The sequence below is a fragment of the Nomascus leucogenys genome, chromosome 19 (genome assembly GCF_006542625.1).
Source record: "Nomascus leucogenys isolate Asia chromosome 19, Asia_NLE_v1, whole genome shotgun sequence".
NCBI classification, from domain to species: domain Eukaryota; kingdom Metazoa; phylum Chordata; class Mammalia; order Primates; family Hylobatidae; genus Nomascus; species Nomascus leucogenys.
Window position 1 is genome coordinate 73,617,797 of NC_044399.1, and position 17,427 is coordinate 73,635,223.

A 17,427-nucleotide genomic window follows, 5' to 3' on the forward strand; every position below is an offset into this window, starting at 1 on the left:
GAAAACTGAGGCTGAGAAATATAATGCTGTTGACTGGGTGTGGTGGCTCACACCTGTAATCCCAGCACTTTGGGAGGCCGAGGCGGGCGGATCATGAGGTCAGGAGATCGAGACAATCCTGGCTAACATGGGGAAACCCCATCTCTACTAAAAAAAAATATATATAAAAATTAGCTGGGTGTGGCAGCACGTGCCTGTAATCCCAGCTACTCGGGAGGCTAAGGCAGGAGAATCGCTTGAACCTGGGAGGCGGAGGTTGCAGTGAGCCAAGATCATGTCACTTCAGTCCAGCCTGGCGACAAAGCTAGACTCCGTCTCAAAAAAAAAAAAAAAGTGTGTTCTGCATTCTGCCCAGGTCTTTCTCATGACCGTCCTTCTTTCTTTTGCCATCACCCATTCCCATGGTCTTTTTCCATGTCTGTTACCTAAAGCCCATCTGTTAAGATTGGGAATTATCTGCTAGCTAGTTACGGTTAACAGTACTGAAATCCACTAATGTGGGTTATTAAAATTATGTGATTTCCTTTTGTGCTTTTTCCTTAGTAAAGGAATTTCAGGTTTTAGAGAAGAGAAGGGCTAGGAGAGGGACCTCAAACTTCCGAGCATATTTACTACATACCTCAAGCTGTGCTGAGTGTAACTAGTTCTCCATCTTGACAAACACACAAGTATTCCTCAAATATCTGAAGCAGAGTAACATCTTTATTTTACAGAGGAGGAGACAGGGGCACAGAGAGCTCAAGTAATTTGGCCCCTAAAATTTAATGGGTCTCCACTCAGGTCTTTGTTACCTCATTGTTTGTTTGCTCTGTCCACCACATTCTGTCTTTGTGATTAGAAAAGAGTTTTGGTGGAGGCTGCTGGCAGGGAAAACAATGGTGGGTGTCAGGAAGTCTCGTGAAACCATACTAGTCCTCTGTGACTGCCCTTGGAGGTGAACCTGATTTGGAGGGAGTTGTGGAGGCCAGGGAGGTGAAGGACTGTGCCCTGGCCGCCTTTTCCCCATGGGCCTGGTTTCATGGGAGACTCCCTAAGGCTTCCAGGAATTCCAGCACAGAGAAAGTGTGGTCTTTCCAATGCCGTATCTTCCAGACTACGATGTGGTCCTGCTTTTGCTACCAGAGACCTATTTGCCTGCCTTCAGCTCTCTCTTCTCTGATGCTCTTTTTTTGTTTGTTTTTTTTGAGACAGGGTCTCTGTCTGTCATCTAGGCAGGCGTACAGTGGTGTGATCACGGCTCACTGCAGCTTTGAACTCCTGGGCTCTCACTTCAGCCTCCTGAGTAGCTGGGACTACAGGCACATGCTACCATGCCCGCTTAATTTCTCAATTCTTTTGGTAGAGACAGGGTCTTGCTATATTGCCCAGGCTGGTCTTGAACTCGTGGCCACAAGTACTTCTCCTGCCTTGGCCTCCCAGAGTGCTGGGATTACAGGTGTGAGCCTCTGCACCTGGCCGTGTTTCCTTATTAATAATTCTGAAAGAGTCTTGTTTTTGTTATTTTTTTTTTTTTTTGAGACGGAGTCTCGCTCTGTCACCCAGGCACCCAGGCTGGAGTGCAGTGGCCCGATCTCGGCTCATTGCAAGCTCCGCCTCCCGGGTTCACGCCATTCTCCTGCCTCAGCCTCTCCGAGTAGCTGGGACTACAGGCGCCCGCCACCACGCCCGGCTAATTTTTTTTTGTATTTTTAGTAGAGACAGGGTTTCACCGTGGTCTCGATCTCCTGACCTCGTGATCCGCCCGCCTCGGCCTCCCAAAGTGCTGGGATTACAAGCGTGAGCCACCGCGCCCGGCCTTGTTTTTGTTATTACGTGGCTTTATGAGGACATCCATTGTAGCCAGTTTTTCTCTATTTTGGTGGACCGTGGTTTTGTTGTTATAGTAGAAATCTGATTTTTTTGGTGTGGGGGATTTACTATGATTTGGCTTTTTTTTCCAATTTTTTTTTTTTTTTTTTTGAGACGAGTCTTGCTCTGTCACCCAGGCTGGAGTGCAGTGGCACTGTCTCAGCTCACTGCAACCTCCGCCTCCCAGGTTCAAGCGATTCTTGTGCCTCAGCCTCCCAAGTATCTGGGACTACAGGCACACGTCACTACGCCCAGCTAATTTGTTTTTGTATTTTTAGTAGAGACGGGGTTTCACCATGTTGCCCAGGCTGGTCTGGAACTCCTGAGCTCAGGCAATCTGCCCGCCTCGGCCTCTCAAAGTGCTAGGATTATAGGTGTGAGCCACCATGCCTGGCCGATTTGGCTATTTTTTTCTAAACATTATAGATATTTCAGGTGGGTTTTTTCTTTCTTCTTTTTTTTTTGTTGATGGAGTCACTCTGCCGCCCAGGCTGGAGTGCAGTGGCGCAATCTCGGCTCACTGCAATCTCCGCCTCCTGGGTTCAAGCAGTTCTCCTGTCTCAGCCTTCCAAGTAGCTGGGACTACAGGCGCCTGCCACCATGCCTGGCTAATTTTTGTATTTTTAGTAGAGACAGGGTTTCACCTTGTTGGTAAGGCTGGTCTCAAGCTCCCGACCTCAGTTGATCCTAGGTGGGGCTTTTAAAATATAGCTTTATTGAGTTATAATTCACATATCATACACATTCATCTTATGGGGGAGTTTTTTTTTTGAGACAGAGTTTTGCTCTTGTTGCCCAGCCTGGAATGCAATGGCATGATCTCAGCTCACCGCAACCTCCGCCTCCTGGGTTCAAGCGATTCTCCTGCCTCAGCCTCCCGAGTAGCTGGGATTACAGGCATGTGCCACCACACCTGGCTAATTTTGTATTTTTAGTAGAGATGGGGTTCCTCCATGTTGGTCAGGCTGGTCTCAAACTGCCGACCTCAGGTTATCCACCCACCTCGGCCTCCCAAAGCGCTGGGATTATAGGCGTGAGCCACTGCACCTGGCCAGGAGAGCTTTTAAGGAGGTGTTAATTACTGAGCATAGAGCCTCGTATTTGAAACTATTTCTAAGACACACTGTTTGCATAATAACAGTTGTGCTAGTGGGAACTAAAGTGGTGTTCCATACAATTAAATTTTCTTTGAAGGACAGAGGTTGATCCATTTTGTGCTTGATTCGACAGTTATCTATGTGATCAGTGGGTGTCATATGTGTACTGTTAAGGCAGTTAGGGTTTTATGCCTAATCAGTTTATTTGCATGTTATTTTGATTCTGACCAGAACGGAGCAATGAAATATTAAATGAAATTCTAGTACTTTTTAAATATGGGAGACCAACTGTAATTTATTCATAACACTTTGCTTAACCTTACTTACCCCGTAGTGTTATTAATAGGACATAGCCAGCCAGTATGAAGATGATCGCTTTGGTTTGTTCGTTTGTGAATATATTTGTCCAGTAATATTGCTCATGATGAATACTCTCTTACAGATGTGAGAAGGGTGTTATGTCTCTAGTGAATGTCAGGAACTGTATTCGCTTCTACCAGACGGCAGAGGAGCTGAATGCCAGCACGCTGATGAACTACTGTGCAGAAATCATTGCAAGTCATTGGGTGAGTGAGGTTGAGGGTGTCGACAAAGCACTGTAGCTGGCAGTCAGGAGACCGCGGCTTGGGACGTAGTTCCATGGAAAGTGACCTCTTTGGCACCTAGTTTTCTCTTGTTACACAATTGAAGAATAGTTTGATTAGATGATCTATGAGACTCTTTTCACCTCAAAATCTGGTAGTTCTGTGATTTCAGAGCCGAAGGACAAAAGATAGCTCAGGTCTGGCCAGGCGCAGTGGCTCACGCCTTCAGTTCCAGCACTTTGGGAGGCCGAGGCGGGCAGACCACTTGAGGTCAGGAGTTCGAGACCAGCCTGGCCAACATGGCGAAACCCCATCTCTACCAAAAATACAAAAATTAGCTGGGCTCAGTGGTGCATGCCTGTAGTCCAAGCGACTCAGGAGACTGTGGCAGGAGAATCACATAAACCCGGGAGGCGGAGGTTGCAGTGAACTGAGATCGCGCCACTGCACTCCAGCCTGGGTGACAGAGCGAGACTCCATCTCCCGCCCTGCCAAAAAAGATAGCTCAGGTCCAGAAACAGGCTTGGAAGCATCGCCTGCCTTCACCCTCCATCTGTGGAAGCTACTGCTAAGCTGCAGGAATAGGGTGTGGCTCCACGGCCAGCAGGCCCTGCCGTTTCAGCAGTACAGTTTCAGAGCTTGCCCTTGCTCTCCTAATCAGGCGGAGAGCATCTTTCAGTTTAGATTTCCCTTTCTTAGGTTGTTTCATCATAAAGAACAGTGTTTACATTTTTTTTTTTTTGAGACTGAGTTTCACTCTTGTTGCCCAGGCTGGAGTGCAATGGCACGGTCTCAGCTCCCTGCAACCTCTGCCTGCCAGGTTCAAGTGATTCTCCTGCCTTGGCCTCCTGAGTAGCTGGGATTATAGGCATGCAGCTCCACGCCCGGCTAATTTTGTATTTTTAGTAGAGACGGGGGTTTCTCCGTATTGGTCAGGCTGGTCTCAAACTCCCAACCTCAGGTGATCAATCCGCCCACCTCGGCCTCCCAAAGTGCTGGGAGTACAGGCGTGAGCCACTGCCCCCGGCCAGTGTTTACATTTTGTTGTTGTTTGCAGTTTTAGAAAATTAGGGCTGGTGCTACCTTTTGCAAATTAGTTTCTGCGAATTGTTTGGTATTCAACAACACTGTGGGAAAAGCCTTAGAGTTTCAGAAAAGGCGGCTAAAAGAACTGGATTTTAAGGAATTGAAACAGGATTGGTAACCTTTCTTTTAAAATAGGTAGAAATATAGAGATCTGCAATAATAGGGACCAGCTGCGACTCAGTGGAGTGACTTGTTTGTGGAAGTTGGAATTGATTTTGTAATTGCCGTCTTTCGGGGGGTGGGAGGAGGACTCCCTGCTCTCATGTGAGGCTCCCTCGGGGTGCATGCATGGCTGGTGTTTTGCCACCTCACTGGGAGGCACAGTAGTGCTGGAGGAGAGTGAGGCTCCGAACGTCAGCCTTCTGGTTCCCCAGCCATTTAAGGACTGTCTGAACTTGAGCAAGTTATCTAATCTCCTTATGCCGTAATTTTTTCTTCTGTAAAATGGGGATGTTCAAGTACTTACCTCATTGGGTTTTGGGGAGAAATAAATGAGTTGGGAAAGGTTAAGCCCTCAAAGAAGGGCCTGACTGACGCATTTTAAGGGCTTACTAAATGCTGGTTGTGTTCATTGCCTTGTATCTGTTCTGCTTTTTACTGTGTTGTGAATTCTTAGGACGACCTGAGGAAGGAGGATTTCAGTAGCATGAGTGCTCAGTTGCTGTACAAAATGATCAAATCCAAGACGGAGTACCCATTACATAAAGCCATCAAAGTGGAGAGAGAAGACGTGGTCTTCCTTTATCTGATTGAAATGGATTCCCAGGTACTGTAGCTGCCTTTTCCATTCTTCATTTCCCGAAACTCTAACGCACTTGTCCTTCTCCATGGTAGTTCCCACTTCCTTCCGAGCCATGACTGGCACAGTCTTTAACGTACGGATTTCTACTAAATAGTTTGTTCAAAGCAATCTGAGCTTTTTCTAACATGTTTCTCAAAATTCTTCCAGCCTTAGCCCATTGCCCAATTTAAAAACCTCTTATATGCTTTTAGGTAGTTTTTTTTTTTTTAAACGCTTCTTAACTTCTAGGTGCCAAAATCTGTGTTGGTTTACTTTTGCTGCTATAATAAATTACCATAAACTTAATGGCTTAAAACAACACAAATATATTGCCTTACAGTTTTGTAGGTCAGAAATCCAGGACAGGAATCACTGGCCCAAAATCAAGGTGTCAGCAGGCTCTGCTTCTTTCCAGAGACTCAAGAGGAGAATCCATTTCCTGCTTATTCGGGTTTTTGGCAGAATTCAGATTCTTGCACTTACAGGATCGAGGTCCCCATTTTCTTGCTGGCCGTCAGCTGAGGGCCATTCCCACCTTCTAGAGCCTGCCACACATTCCTTAGCTCATAGCCCCCGGCTTTTGTCTTAAAAGCCAGCAGTGGTGGGTCAGGTGCTTCTTATTGTCACATCTCTCTGACTTACTCTTCTGGTTCCCTTTTTCACTTTGAAGGACTTGTGTGGTTAGATAAATCAGGCCCTCTGTGGTTAGATAGGTCGGGCCCTCTGTGGTTAGATAGGTCGGGCCTCCTGGATAATCTGGGATACTCTCCCCATCGCAAGGTCCTTAATCACATCCTCAAAGTGCCTTTTGCTGTGTAACGTGGCATGTTTACAGGTTCTGGGGATTAGGACATGTCCATCTTTGGGGGGCAATAATTCTGCCCACCATATGACCTTGAAAAAAATGTAATGACTCTTGACAGATGGGAGCGAAGTATGTTTTATCCCGGGTGTCCAGTGTATGGGGAGACATTAAACTGCTGGGAAGAATGAGATAGGAATGCCACCGCCTTTCCTGAAAACATTAGCTGTTCACCGTAAAACTCTCTGAGCCTCTGCCTGGCACTTGTGCCCCACAGCACTCTGTCCACATTTTCCTGGTGGCCCTTACATCGTCCCCCACGTTGTTTGTGTTGGCTGTGTGATCCCCATTAATTCTGTACTCCCTGAAAACATGTACCCTGAGGAAACCTGATAGAAGTTTGTCAATAAAGTTGAATTTGGGGAGGAAGCAGTGTTGGAGCACTTAAATTTGACATTTGTATAAGAGATGATATTTAAGGGTCAAGGTAGGAGAAATTAAAATAGGTCGTATTCTTTACTCACTGGGCACTAATTTACAAACTTGTTTGTGTAGCTCCCTGGGAAGCTGAATGAAGCGGATCATAACGGAGATCTGGCATTAGATCTAGCCCTTTCACGACGACTGGAGAGTATTGCCACCACGCTGGTTAGTCACAAAGCTGATGTGGACATGGTGGACAAGAGTGGCTGGAGCTTGTTACACAAAGGAATCCAAAGAGGTAGGAAGAAGTGTATATTTTTCCCTGCAGGCAATTTTATTTTTATCCGAATAATTTTTGAAGACTTTCTGACCTTGTTCCCCAAATTCTCAAAGCCTTCTGTAGTCTGTACTTACAGGCTACATGATTTAGAATTTGATCATTGGGTCAGAGGAAGCGCTCAAGAGCTGTTGCCTATGCCTTGTTAGTTTGGCCATTCACCATGCCAACAGGGCCCCAGGAAGAAAGGCTACGAAGATGGTACTTGTGTGAAGTACCTTTTACTTGTAAGCACTTGATATGTTTGCTTGTTCAATAGATCGCTTTCTACAGGAATTGTGCTAGGAAGGTTTTGCTTTTGTATCCTACCACAGATACAAGGATAGTAGCAAAACCATGTATGTTGAAACATGTTCTTAGCCTCAGGGTTTTCACTTTAACAGGCTAGGCCTCTATTATGATAAATTGATAGAGTTTCATTTTGTTCTAGCAGAGTTATTTGAAATTGTAGCTATACTTTGAATGCATTGTTAGTAGTTGGAAGAATACAGAAATGATAGACTTGAGAACAAAACATTTAAATGTTGTTTTTTTTTTTTGAGATGGAGTCTTGCTCTGTCGCCCAGGCTGGAGTACAGTGGCGCAATCTGGGCTCACTGCAAACTCTGCCTCCTGGGTTCACGCCATTCTCCTGCCTCAGCCTCCCCAGCAGCTGGGACTACAGGTGTCCGCCACCACGCCCAGCTAATTTTTTGTATTTTTAGTAGAGATGGGGTTTCACCGTGTTAGCCAGGATGGTCTCCATCTCCTGACCTGGTGATCCGCCCGCCTCGGCCTCCCAAAGTACTGAGATTAGAGGCGTGAGCCACTGCACCCGGCCAAAATATTTTAATATTAATGAATTAACTTGTCAAAGGAAAAAAAAATACTAGGTTTTTGTTTGTTTTTTTTCCATAGTCTTACTAATTGATGAGTCCCAAATGGATCCTGGCTGATTTTGCTTTGCAATGGTCATTTTAGACAGAGTGAAATCTGTATAGAGGTAGAGTTCCAGTGAGAAATGAAAGCTTTCCAAAGTGTCAAAGCGTTAGTTTTGTGGAGGGATGGTTGACTTGATTGAAGTACATTGCCATGACCACTTTTTTTTTATTTACATGTAGACATCAAAGAGCGAATCTGCTCGTGTTGTTCCATCTTAATCATCTATATTTTCCCTTTTTGATGATGCATTGTTATACCATTATTGTCTATGCTACATTTTTGCCGTTCACAAATTGCTCCTAGTTGGTGGAATGTAGTTACATCAAGTTGTGGTCCTGTGCCAGCTTTGTCTTTTTTGGGCCAAGGTTTTAAGACAAGTGTCCTTATAAGCCATGTGTTGGAGTGCTGAGCTTGCTGGCGGGTAGAGAGGAAAATTTTGCTCATCACTGGGTAGGAAATCCTTCGAGTATGTCAGTGTCAAGAGCAGATGCATTTTCCTCAAGCACCGTTATGTGCTGTGTAAAGCCAGTGGGTGCTTAGCACTGAGTGTTATTCAGTGGAGAAGTCTCCACCACGTAGGAAATGATTCTTTCCCACACTGTTTCGTGTCTGAGATGTTTATTTTGGAAACAGATACCCTGTTACTAAAAAAAAAAAAATCTGAGAATTTTGTTTCTTTCCTCCTAGGGAGTTAATTCTTATGTTTGATGATAAATCATCTTTGAGTTATTAAATATTTTGGTGATTGCTTAGCTACCAGAATTCCCAAGAATTAGTGATACATTTTTGATGTTTATTTTCAGATGATTTAATCTTCCACTCTGAGTTTATTAATTGCTTGCAAGTATGTGGATTACAGTGTGGGTATAATAAACTTGATTTTGCTAACTTTAGAGAGTGTTGCATATTACGGTAGACAGAGCACTGGCTTTATGAAGCTCGTATTTACCAAGGTTTGAATCTCAGCTCATCTGCTTACTCTGTGGCGTTGGACAACCCACATTCTAAGTCTTCCTTATCCATAAAGTGGGAATTACTTTTGCTTTATTGGTTTGTTCAGAGAATGCGAGGCAATGTTATTAGTACACCCAGCAGTGATTACCAGGGGAATGGCGGGGTCAACCCTGCCATTCATCCCTTGCCCCTGCATTGGAAATGCCATAACCATGTCCAGTTCCTGTAGGAGTTTTTTTCACTTTAACTGTTAACAGTGAAAGTCTTTAATATATGAGATTTCGGTTTAGTCTGAGCACACATTAGACTCTGTCAACAAAATAGTCAGTGATCATCCTAATAACCAAGTATAGCAGTCATTTTATCTAAAGAGTGGAACAGACAGGCAGTGTCTCGGGGGAGTCCACAGGGGGCACATGTTTGGCCAGAGGGATGCCATCTCCTTGGATTAGCCTGATTTGAGCAAGAAGATGAGTCTTCACTTTATAAAAACAGTTCTTCCTGAACTTTTTTACCTTAATAACCAACATCAGTCGGTGGGTTTCTTTTTTCTTTCTTTCTTTTTTTTTTTTTTTTTGTTGAGACAGAGTTTCGCTCCTGTCGCCCAGCAATGGCTCAGTCTCGGCTCACCGCAACCTCTGCCTCCCGGGTTCAAGCGATTCTCCTGCCTCAGCCTCCTGAGTAGCTAGGATTACAGGCATCCGCCACCACGCCCGGCTAATTTTGTATTTTTAGTAGGACGGGGTTTCTCCATGTTGGTCAGGCTGGTCTCGAACTCCCAACCTTAGGTGATCCGCCCGCCTTGGCCTCCCAGAGTGCTGGGATTAAAGGTGTGAGCCACTGCGCCTGGCTGACGGGTTTCTTCAGTAGGATGTTCCTGTTATTTTTAGTAAATTTGAAAATGATGCCACCAACTGGAGCAGCATGAAATATGGTTTGTATTAATTGAATAATGAAGGTTACTGGCTGAATAAAACTGTCAAGAAGCTGCACTGAAAGAAATATTATATATGGATTTTTTTAGTGTGAAGTTTTTTGTTAGGAATATTTTTATGTGGATGGATTGTAATAGTCATGCCTCATTTACCTGGCAGTGTCAGTGAATGAGGTGATGAAGTAACTGAAACTTTTTTTTTTTTTTTTAAATGAGAGAGGGACTTTATATGGATCAGTGATAACAGCTCAATCCTCCATTTGACAAAGAAGAAGGAGAAGGAAGAGGAAGAAAAAGAAAGTGGGATAAAGGATCAGAAAGAGAGGAAAATAGAAAAAATTAGAGTATGACTCCAGGGTAGACCTGTTTTGTTGTCACTGGGTTGGTTGGTTGGTCTGTTGTATTTTTCATATGTTTCGCCATGTTGGCCAGACTGGTCTCGAACTCCCAGCCTGAAGTGATCAACCCGCCTCGGCGCCCCAGAGTGCCGGGACCACAGGCGTGACCCACCACGTCGAGCCCCCACATTGCTTCTGGCCTCCGTGGTAGACCTCCCAGACGGGGCGGCCGGGCAGAGGCGCTCCTCACTTCCCAGACGGGGCGGCCGAGCAGAGGTGCTCCTCACTTCTTCCCAGACGGGGCGGCCGGGCAGAGGCGCTCCCCACATCCCAGACGGGGCGGCCGGGCAGAGGCGCTCCTCACTTCCCAGATGGGGCGGCCGGGCAGAGGTGCTCCTTGCTTCTTCCCAGACGGGGCGGCCGGGCAGAGGCGCTCCTCACTTCCCAGACGGGGCGGCCAGGCAGAGACGCTCCTCACTTCTTCCCAGATGGGGCGGCCGGGCAGAGGTGCTCCTTGCTTCTTCCCAGACGGGGCGGCCGGGCAGCGGTGCTCCTCATTTCTTCCCAGACGGGGCAGACGGGCAGAGGTGCTCCTCACTTGCCAGACGGGGCGATCGGATAGACGCGTTGCTCATTTCTTCCCAGACGGGGCGGCCGGGCAGAGGCGCTCCTCACTTCCCAGACGGGGCGGCCGGGCAGAGGCGCTCCCCACTTCTTCCCAGACGGGGCGGCCGGGCAGAGGCGCTCCCCACTTCTTCCCAGACGGGGCGGCCAGGCAGAGGTGCTCCTCACTTCCCAGACGATGGGTGGCCGGGCAGAGGCACTCCTCAGTTCCCAGACGATGGGTGGCCGGGCGGAGGCGCTCCTCACTTCTTCCCGGACGGGGCGGCCGGGCAGAGGCGCTCCTCCCTTCCCAGACAAGGGTGGCCGGGCAGAGGCGCTCCTCCCTTCCCAGACAATGGGTGGCCGGGCAGAGGCACTCCTCACTTCCCAGACGATGGGTGGCCGGGCAGAGGCACTCCTCACTTCCCAGACGGGGCGGCCGGGCAGAGGCGCTCCTCACTTCCCAGACGGGCGGCCGGGCAGAGGCGCTCCTCCCTTCCCAGACAATGGGTGGCCGGGCAGAGGCACTCCTCACTTCCCAGACGATGGGTGGCCGGGCAGAGGCGCTCCTCGCTTCCCAGACGGGGTGGCCGGGCAGAGGCGCTCCTCACTTCTTCCCGGACAGGGCGGCCGGGCAGAGGCGCTCCTCAGTTCTTCCCGATGGGCGCCGGGCAGAGGCGCTCCTCACTTCCCAGACGGGGCGGCCGGGCAGAGGCGCTCCTCACTTCCTCCCAGACGGGGCGGCCGGGCAGAGGCGCTCCTCACTTCCTCCCAGACGGGCGGCCGGGCAGAGGCGCTCCCCACTTCCCAGACTGGGCGGCCGGGCAGAGGCGCTCCTCACTTCCCAGACGATGGGTGGCCGGGCAGAGGCGCTCCTCACTTCTTCCCAGACGGGGCGGCCGGGCAGAGGCGCTCCTCACTTCTTCCCAGACGGGGCGGCCAGGCAGAGGCGCTCCTCACTTCCCAGACGATGGGTGGCCGGGCAGAGGCGCTCCTCACCTCCCAGACGATGGGTGGCCGGGCAGAGGCGCTCCTCACTTTCCAGATGGGGAGGCCGGGCAGAGGGGCGGCCGAGCAGAGACGCTCCCCACCTCCCAGACGGGGCAGGGGCTGCAATCCCAGCACCCTGGGAGGCCAAGGCAGGCGGCTGGGAGGCGGAGGCTGCCGCGAGCCAAGACCACGCCACCGCACTCCAGCCCGGGCAACACCGAGCACCGAGTGAGCGTCCGTCTGCAGTCCCAGCACCTCGGGAGGCCGAGGCAGGCAGAGCACTCGGGGTCAGGAGCTGGAGAGCAGCGTGGCCAAGATGGCGAAACCGCGCCTGCAGCCAAAGGAGAAAAAGCAGGCAGCGGTGGTGGCGTGCGGCAGCAGTCCCAGGCAGTCCGTGGTGCGGGGCAGCAGCGAGGCGGGTAGATTTCAGCCTGGGCCACAGAGGGAAAAGAAGAAAGAAAGAAAGAAAGAGAGAGAGAGAGAGAGAGGGAGGGAGGGAGGGAGGGAGGAAGGAAGGGAGGAAGGAAGGAAGGAAACGGAAACTTTTAAGCACCAGTTTTTATTTTAACTGTTTCTGATGATTTGAAATATTTCTAAAATGTGTTAACCATTTTCTTATTGACAGAAACCTTATAAACGGTGCTTGTGACATTTTCTGTTCCCTCCCTTTGTTCTGCTCTTCTGATATCAGTTGTCCTTTTCCTTTATGTACCCTCTGGGCTGACTTTCTTTTAATGTAAAACTTTATTCATTTTCTATTTTTAGTAATTTCTAAATAGCTTCTTTGTGTGGGGTGAATATATTTATATATATGTGTATGATTATAAGTAAAAAGAACTTTATATTTAGGTCTTATTAATAAAGTAAATCTGATCCAAAGTCTGTAATTCTTCTAAGAGAACTTAAGGATTTAAGATATAACATTTTTTTAATCATGCTATCCATCTGAATCCAATCATTCATAGGTTTTCATATACCTGTGCAGTATTGCCCAGTTTATCTTCTGTATGTTTGGTGTATTATACATTTTTCATTAACCTATCTTTTCTTAGCTTTACTGGTATTTATCTCTCTCTTTTTTTTTTTTAAGACAGAGTCTTGCTCTGTCGCCCAGGCTGGAGTGCAGTGCTGCAATCTCGGCTCACTACAACCTCTGCCTCCTGGGTTCAAGCGACTCTCCTGCCTCAGCCTCCCTAGTAGCTGGGATTACAGGCACGCGCTACTACGCTTGGCTAATTTTTGTATTTTTGTAGAGATTGGGTTTGCCATGTTGGCCAGGCTGGTTTCAAACCCCTGGCCTCAAGTGAACTGCCCGCCTCGGCCTCCCAAAGTGCTGGGATTACAGTCAGGAGCCGCTGCGCCCGGCCACTATGTATTTGTGTCTTAGTTTGGAATATATTTTAAGCTTAAAGGTAATGAAACTGCATTGCCCCTTCTCCCCTGAGTATCTCATATTTTGGACTTTTCATTAAGGCCCTTTGTCCTAATAATTCTAAAGTTTCTTTCTACTCCCAGAATGTAAGTGGTCGTCTCTAGGATATTTAGTTGTATTGCTAATATATTGTTGTCTTTATGTATTTTCTCCTATACCAAATCCATGTGGAGTTTGTTCACGCTACAGAGTAGGACTCCCTGTGTATATGTATAAATGGATAGCAAAGGCCTGACCTAGCCTAGCCCCCTATATACGTGTTACCTGCTGCCTGCAGTGCTTTACTGCCTCTGTACTGTGAAGAAATCTAAGCTTTGATACTGGTAAAGATTGCACCCTTCCGCACCCCTTACCCCACCCAAAACGGGAGCAGAAGAATGAAAATATTTCAAGAGAAGGGACTTACTGGAAAATTGTTAAGTTACCTGAAGTCATAATTCATTGAAATAAGAGCCTTTCTGGAAAAGTAGAACCCAATAGCCCTAACCAGTCAATCCATTTTCTTCCCAAACATTTCCCCAGGGTCTGTTTTGTATAAGACAGTGTGAATACCAAAAAAAAAAACAAACAAAAAAAAAACAGACACAGGCCAATCTAGCATCTGAGGCTTCTTGTCTGCCCCAGTACCAGAGCCCACATTCTCTAGCAAGATGGTCCCTTGGAAGAAAGCCTAGAGCAGATGGGAAGTGCTGAAACACAGACAATCGGCCTGGGTGCAGTGGCTCACGCCTGTCATCCCAGCACTTTGGGTGGCCAAGGTGGGAGGATCACTTGAGGCCAGGAGTTTGAGTCCAGCCTGGGCAACATAGTGAGACCTCATCTCTACAAAAATATTTTAAAATGAGCCAGGCAGGGTGGCATGCGCCTGTACCCCTAGCTACTTGGGAGGCTGAGGCAGGAGGATTTCTTGAGGCTGGGAGGCTGAGGTTGCAGTAAGCCATGATGGCACCACTGCACTTCAGCTTGACCAACAGAATGAGACCCTGTCTCAAAAAACCAAAAACCAAAACAAAAGCAAATGATTTTCTAATTTCATGCCCACTGAGAACCAGATGAAACCTGTATATTCAAATGAAAATGTGCACAGGAATACAGGTAACGGACCTGACAGAGCTTTACCGTTCCTGAAACCCCATTCTAGATATTCAGACTGTAGATATGTAGTAGAAGGAGATGAAATTATATCGTAAGATATGAAAGGAAAACTTTGGAAGAGAGAGAAAATCATCGTCTTGAGTTGTGATTCAAAGGAGTCTGCACTCACAATTCTAACAATTAGGAACTGAAGTGTCCTGATGCAAAGACAAAAGCAGATGCTGTGGAAAGAACACCATTGCCTGCGATCTGTAAATTAAAGAAGTTCCAAGGCAGCTTCGACAATCTAGCATTCATTGCAAGGTCACCCACACATTTAAGGAGTATAGTCAACTCTCATGGGACCAGCAAATCAAACTCTAGGACGTTGTTCTGTATGTTGAGGATCATCCATCTGAAGAAGGATGTGATTTGCAAGAAATTCATCCTGTAGATGAACTTGGTGAAATGGAGACGGAATCTGCAGAAAGTACCTCTGAATCCCAGCTCTTGGGTTAACTTGCTATCACCCATCAGAGTCACACATGGGGACTTCAAGTTGCAAGTTGCAGATGAGTTTGATTTGGAAGATGTTTAACTGAACCCTTGAAAGTCTCTCCAGGCCAGGCGCCGTGGCTCACGCCTGTAATCCCAACACTTTGGGAGGCTGAGGTGGGCGGATTGCTTGAGCCCAGGAGTTCAAGACCAGCTTGGGCAATGGTGGCAAAACCCATCTCTACCAAAAACACACAAAAATTAGCTGGGTATGTTTGCGTGCACCTGTAGTCCCAGCTACTCGGGAGGCTGAGCTGGGAGGATCAACTGAGCCCTGGAAGTTGAGGCTGCAGTGAGCCGTGCTGATGCCCCTGCACTTCAGCCTGGGTGACAGGGTGAGACCCCGTCTCAAAAAAAAAAAAACAAAAAACCCCCAAAACCCAACTTTCCCGATATGAGCTCATTGGTGCCACCTGGAGGCTACTGAGAGCAATTGCTTTCACCCAGCAAGGCGTGATGCCAGGTTTCTGTTCTGTGTGTTATGATGCTTTGCTATTCTTGCCTTGTTTTCTTAAGAAACATAAATTTTATATATATGTAGTGTGTTTGCATGTTTTAAATGTTAAATATAACTAAATCCAAGAAAGACTGAACTTTTAATCTTACAACAAATTTAATTGCTTAATCCTTGTCATCCTCCAAGTTAACTTGACAAGTATACTTTAACTGGTTTTTCACAAGTATTTTTTGACACTAAATAGCCACTTGTCAGATTGCTTAGTTCTGAGTTTAACCATGTATTTGTAGAACCAATCTAGAGTCAATTTCTCTTTACTAGTGTCTGACAAAGTATTTTCACAAATGTATACCATTAACATTTTCATCTTAAGTCTTGGCCTTTTGTCAACATGTCAAGGTAGTTTTTTTCACTCTTACAGAGCATAAATAGTCAAAGATGGTAAATGAAACTATTAAAATTAATGGATTTTGGCCAGACACAGTGGCTCATGCCTGTAATCCCAGCACTTTGGGAGGCTGAGACAGGTGGATCCCTTCAGCCCAGGGGTTGGAGACCAGCCTGGGCAATATGGTGAAACCCCATCTCTACTAAAAATATAAAAAATAAGCCAGGCATGGTGGCGTGCGTGCCTGTAGTCTCAGCTATTCAGGAGACTGAGGCAGGAGAATCCCCTGAGCCAAGAAGTTGAGTCTGCAGTGAGTCGTGATCATGCCACTGCACCGGCCTGGGTGACCGGGGTGCGACTTTGTCTCAAAAAATAAGAAGAAGAATGGATTTTCTGTAAGTTATTCAGCCTTTGTTGAGTCAGGATCTCTGTCTGTCACCCAGGCTAGAGTGCAGTGGCACAGTCATAGCCCACTGCAGTCTCGAACTCTGGGGCTCAAGCAGTCCTCCCACCTCAGCCTCCTGAGTAGCTGGAACCACAGGTGTTGTCACCACTCCTTGCTAAGTTTTTTTTGTAGAGATGGGGTCTCCCCATGTTGCCAGGCTGGTCTTGAACTCTTGGGCTCAAGCGATCCTGTCTCGGCCTTCCAAAGCCCTGGGATGTTATTCAGTCTTAATTTGATGTTTGTAAATTGTCCTAGGTAGACTCTTTTACCTGTAATACTCCAAGAGGTAAGTCAATGGAAGGGATTTAGAAAGAAATTTTGTTTCCACAACAAGGTTATTTACCATGTGAAAATTTTGTAAATAGTAATGTGTACAGATACTCTGTTCAAATATTTCATTGTAAACTTCTTGTTAAGTCAGTTATGCGTATATAATGAGATTACAAAACTAAAAAGAGGCCGGGCGCAGTGGCTCACATCTGTAATCCCAGCATTTTGGGAGGCTGAGGCAGGTGGTTTGCCTGAGCTCAGGAGTTTGAGACCAGCCTGTACATCATGGTGAAACCCCATCCCTACTAAAATACAAAAAATTAGCCAGGTGTGGTGGCACATGCCTGTAGTCCCAGCTGCTTGGGAGGCTGAGACATGAGAATTGCTTGAATTTCGGAGGCGGAAGTTGCAGTAAGCTGAGATTGCGCCACTGCACTCCAGCCTGGGTGACAGAGCAAGGCTCTGTCTGAAAAAAAAAAAAAAACAAAATCTAAAAAGAAAATAAATTTTATAATAATAAAACAGACATGGGATTACTCTGAGTAGGAACCTGTATGCATGTACAGCAAAAACAGACATGGGATTACTCTGAGTAGGAACCTGTATGCAAGTACAGCAGAATGGGGGTAGGTGTTGCTTAGTTAGGTACAAGCTGTGGTCAGGAAATAAGAAAGAGAGAGAGAGAAAGAGAGAGAGAAATTGTGTGGGGAGGGATCCTGGAAACCCTTTTGAGAGATGACCAAAAGAGGCCTTTGAAGAATAGAAGCCTAGTATTCTTTTTTTTTTTTTGGAGACGGAGTTTTGCTCTTATTCCCCATGCTGGAGTGCGATGGTGCGGTCTCAGCTCACTGCAACCTCCGCCCCCTAGGTTCAAGCGAATCTCGTGCCTCAGCCTCCCAAGTAGCTGGGATTACAGGCATGCACCACCACGCCCGGCTAGTTTTGTATTTGTAGTAGAGACGGGGTTTTTCCATGTTGGTCAGGCTGGTCTCGAACTCCCAACCCCAGGTGATCTGCCCGCCTCGGCCTCCCACAGTGTTGGGACGACAGGCGTGAGCCACTGCGCCTGGCCTAGCCTAGTATTCTTAAACAGTGAAAGGATACTGAG

The 17,427-nt window shown here is 47.2% G+C and overlaps 1 protein-coding gene across 5 annotated transcripts in view; it reads left to right on the forward strand.

Annotated features, from left to right (window-relative positions):
* ANKFY1 (ankyrin repeat and FYVE domain containing 1) overlaps positions 1 to 17,427 on the forward strand; it is a 104,304-nt gene that overhangs the window by 51,563 nt on the left and 35,314 nt on the right. For all 5 annotated transcript variants that reach the window (XM_004091554.3, XM_030800358.1, XM_030800359.1 and 2 more), the window contains 3 exons: positions 3,388 to 3,511; positions 5,232 to 5,381; positions 6,754 to 6,919. In XM_004091554.3, coding sequence (XP_004091602.1) covers positions 3,388 to 3,511; positions 5,232 to 5,381; positions 6,754 to 6,919 — 440 coding nt within the window. The remainder of the gene's footprint in view (positions 1 to 3,387; positions 3,512 to 5,231; positions 5,382 to 6,753; positions 6,920 to 17,427) is intronic.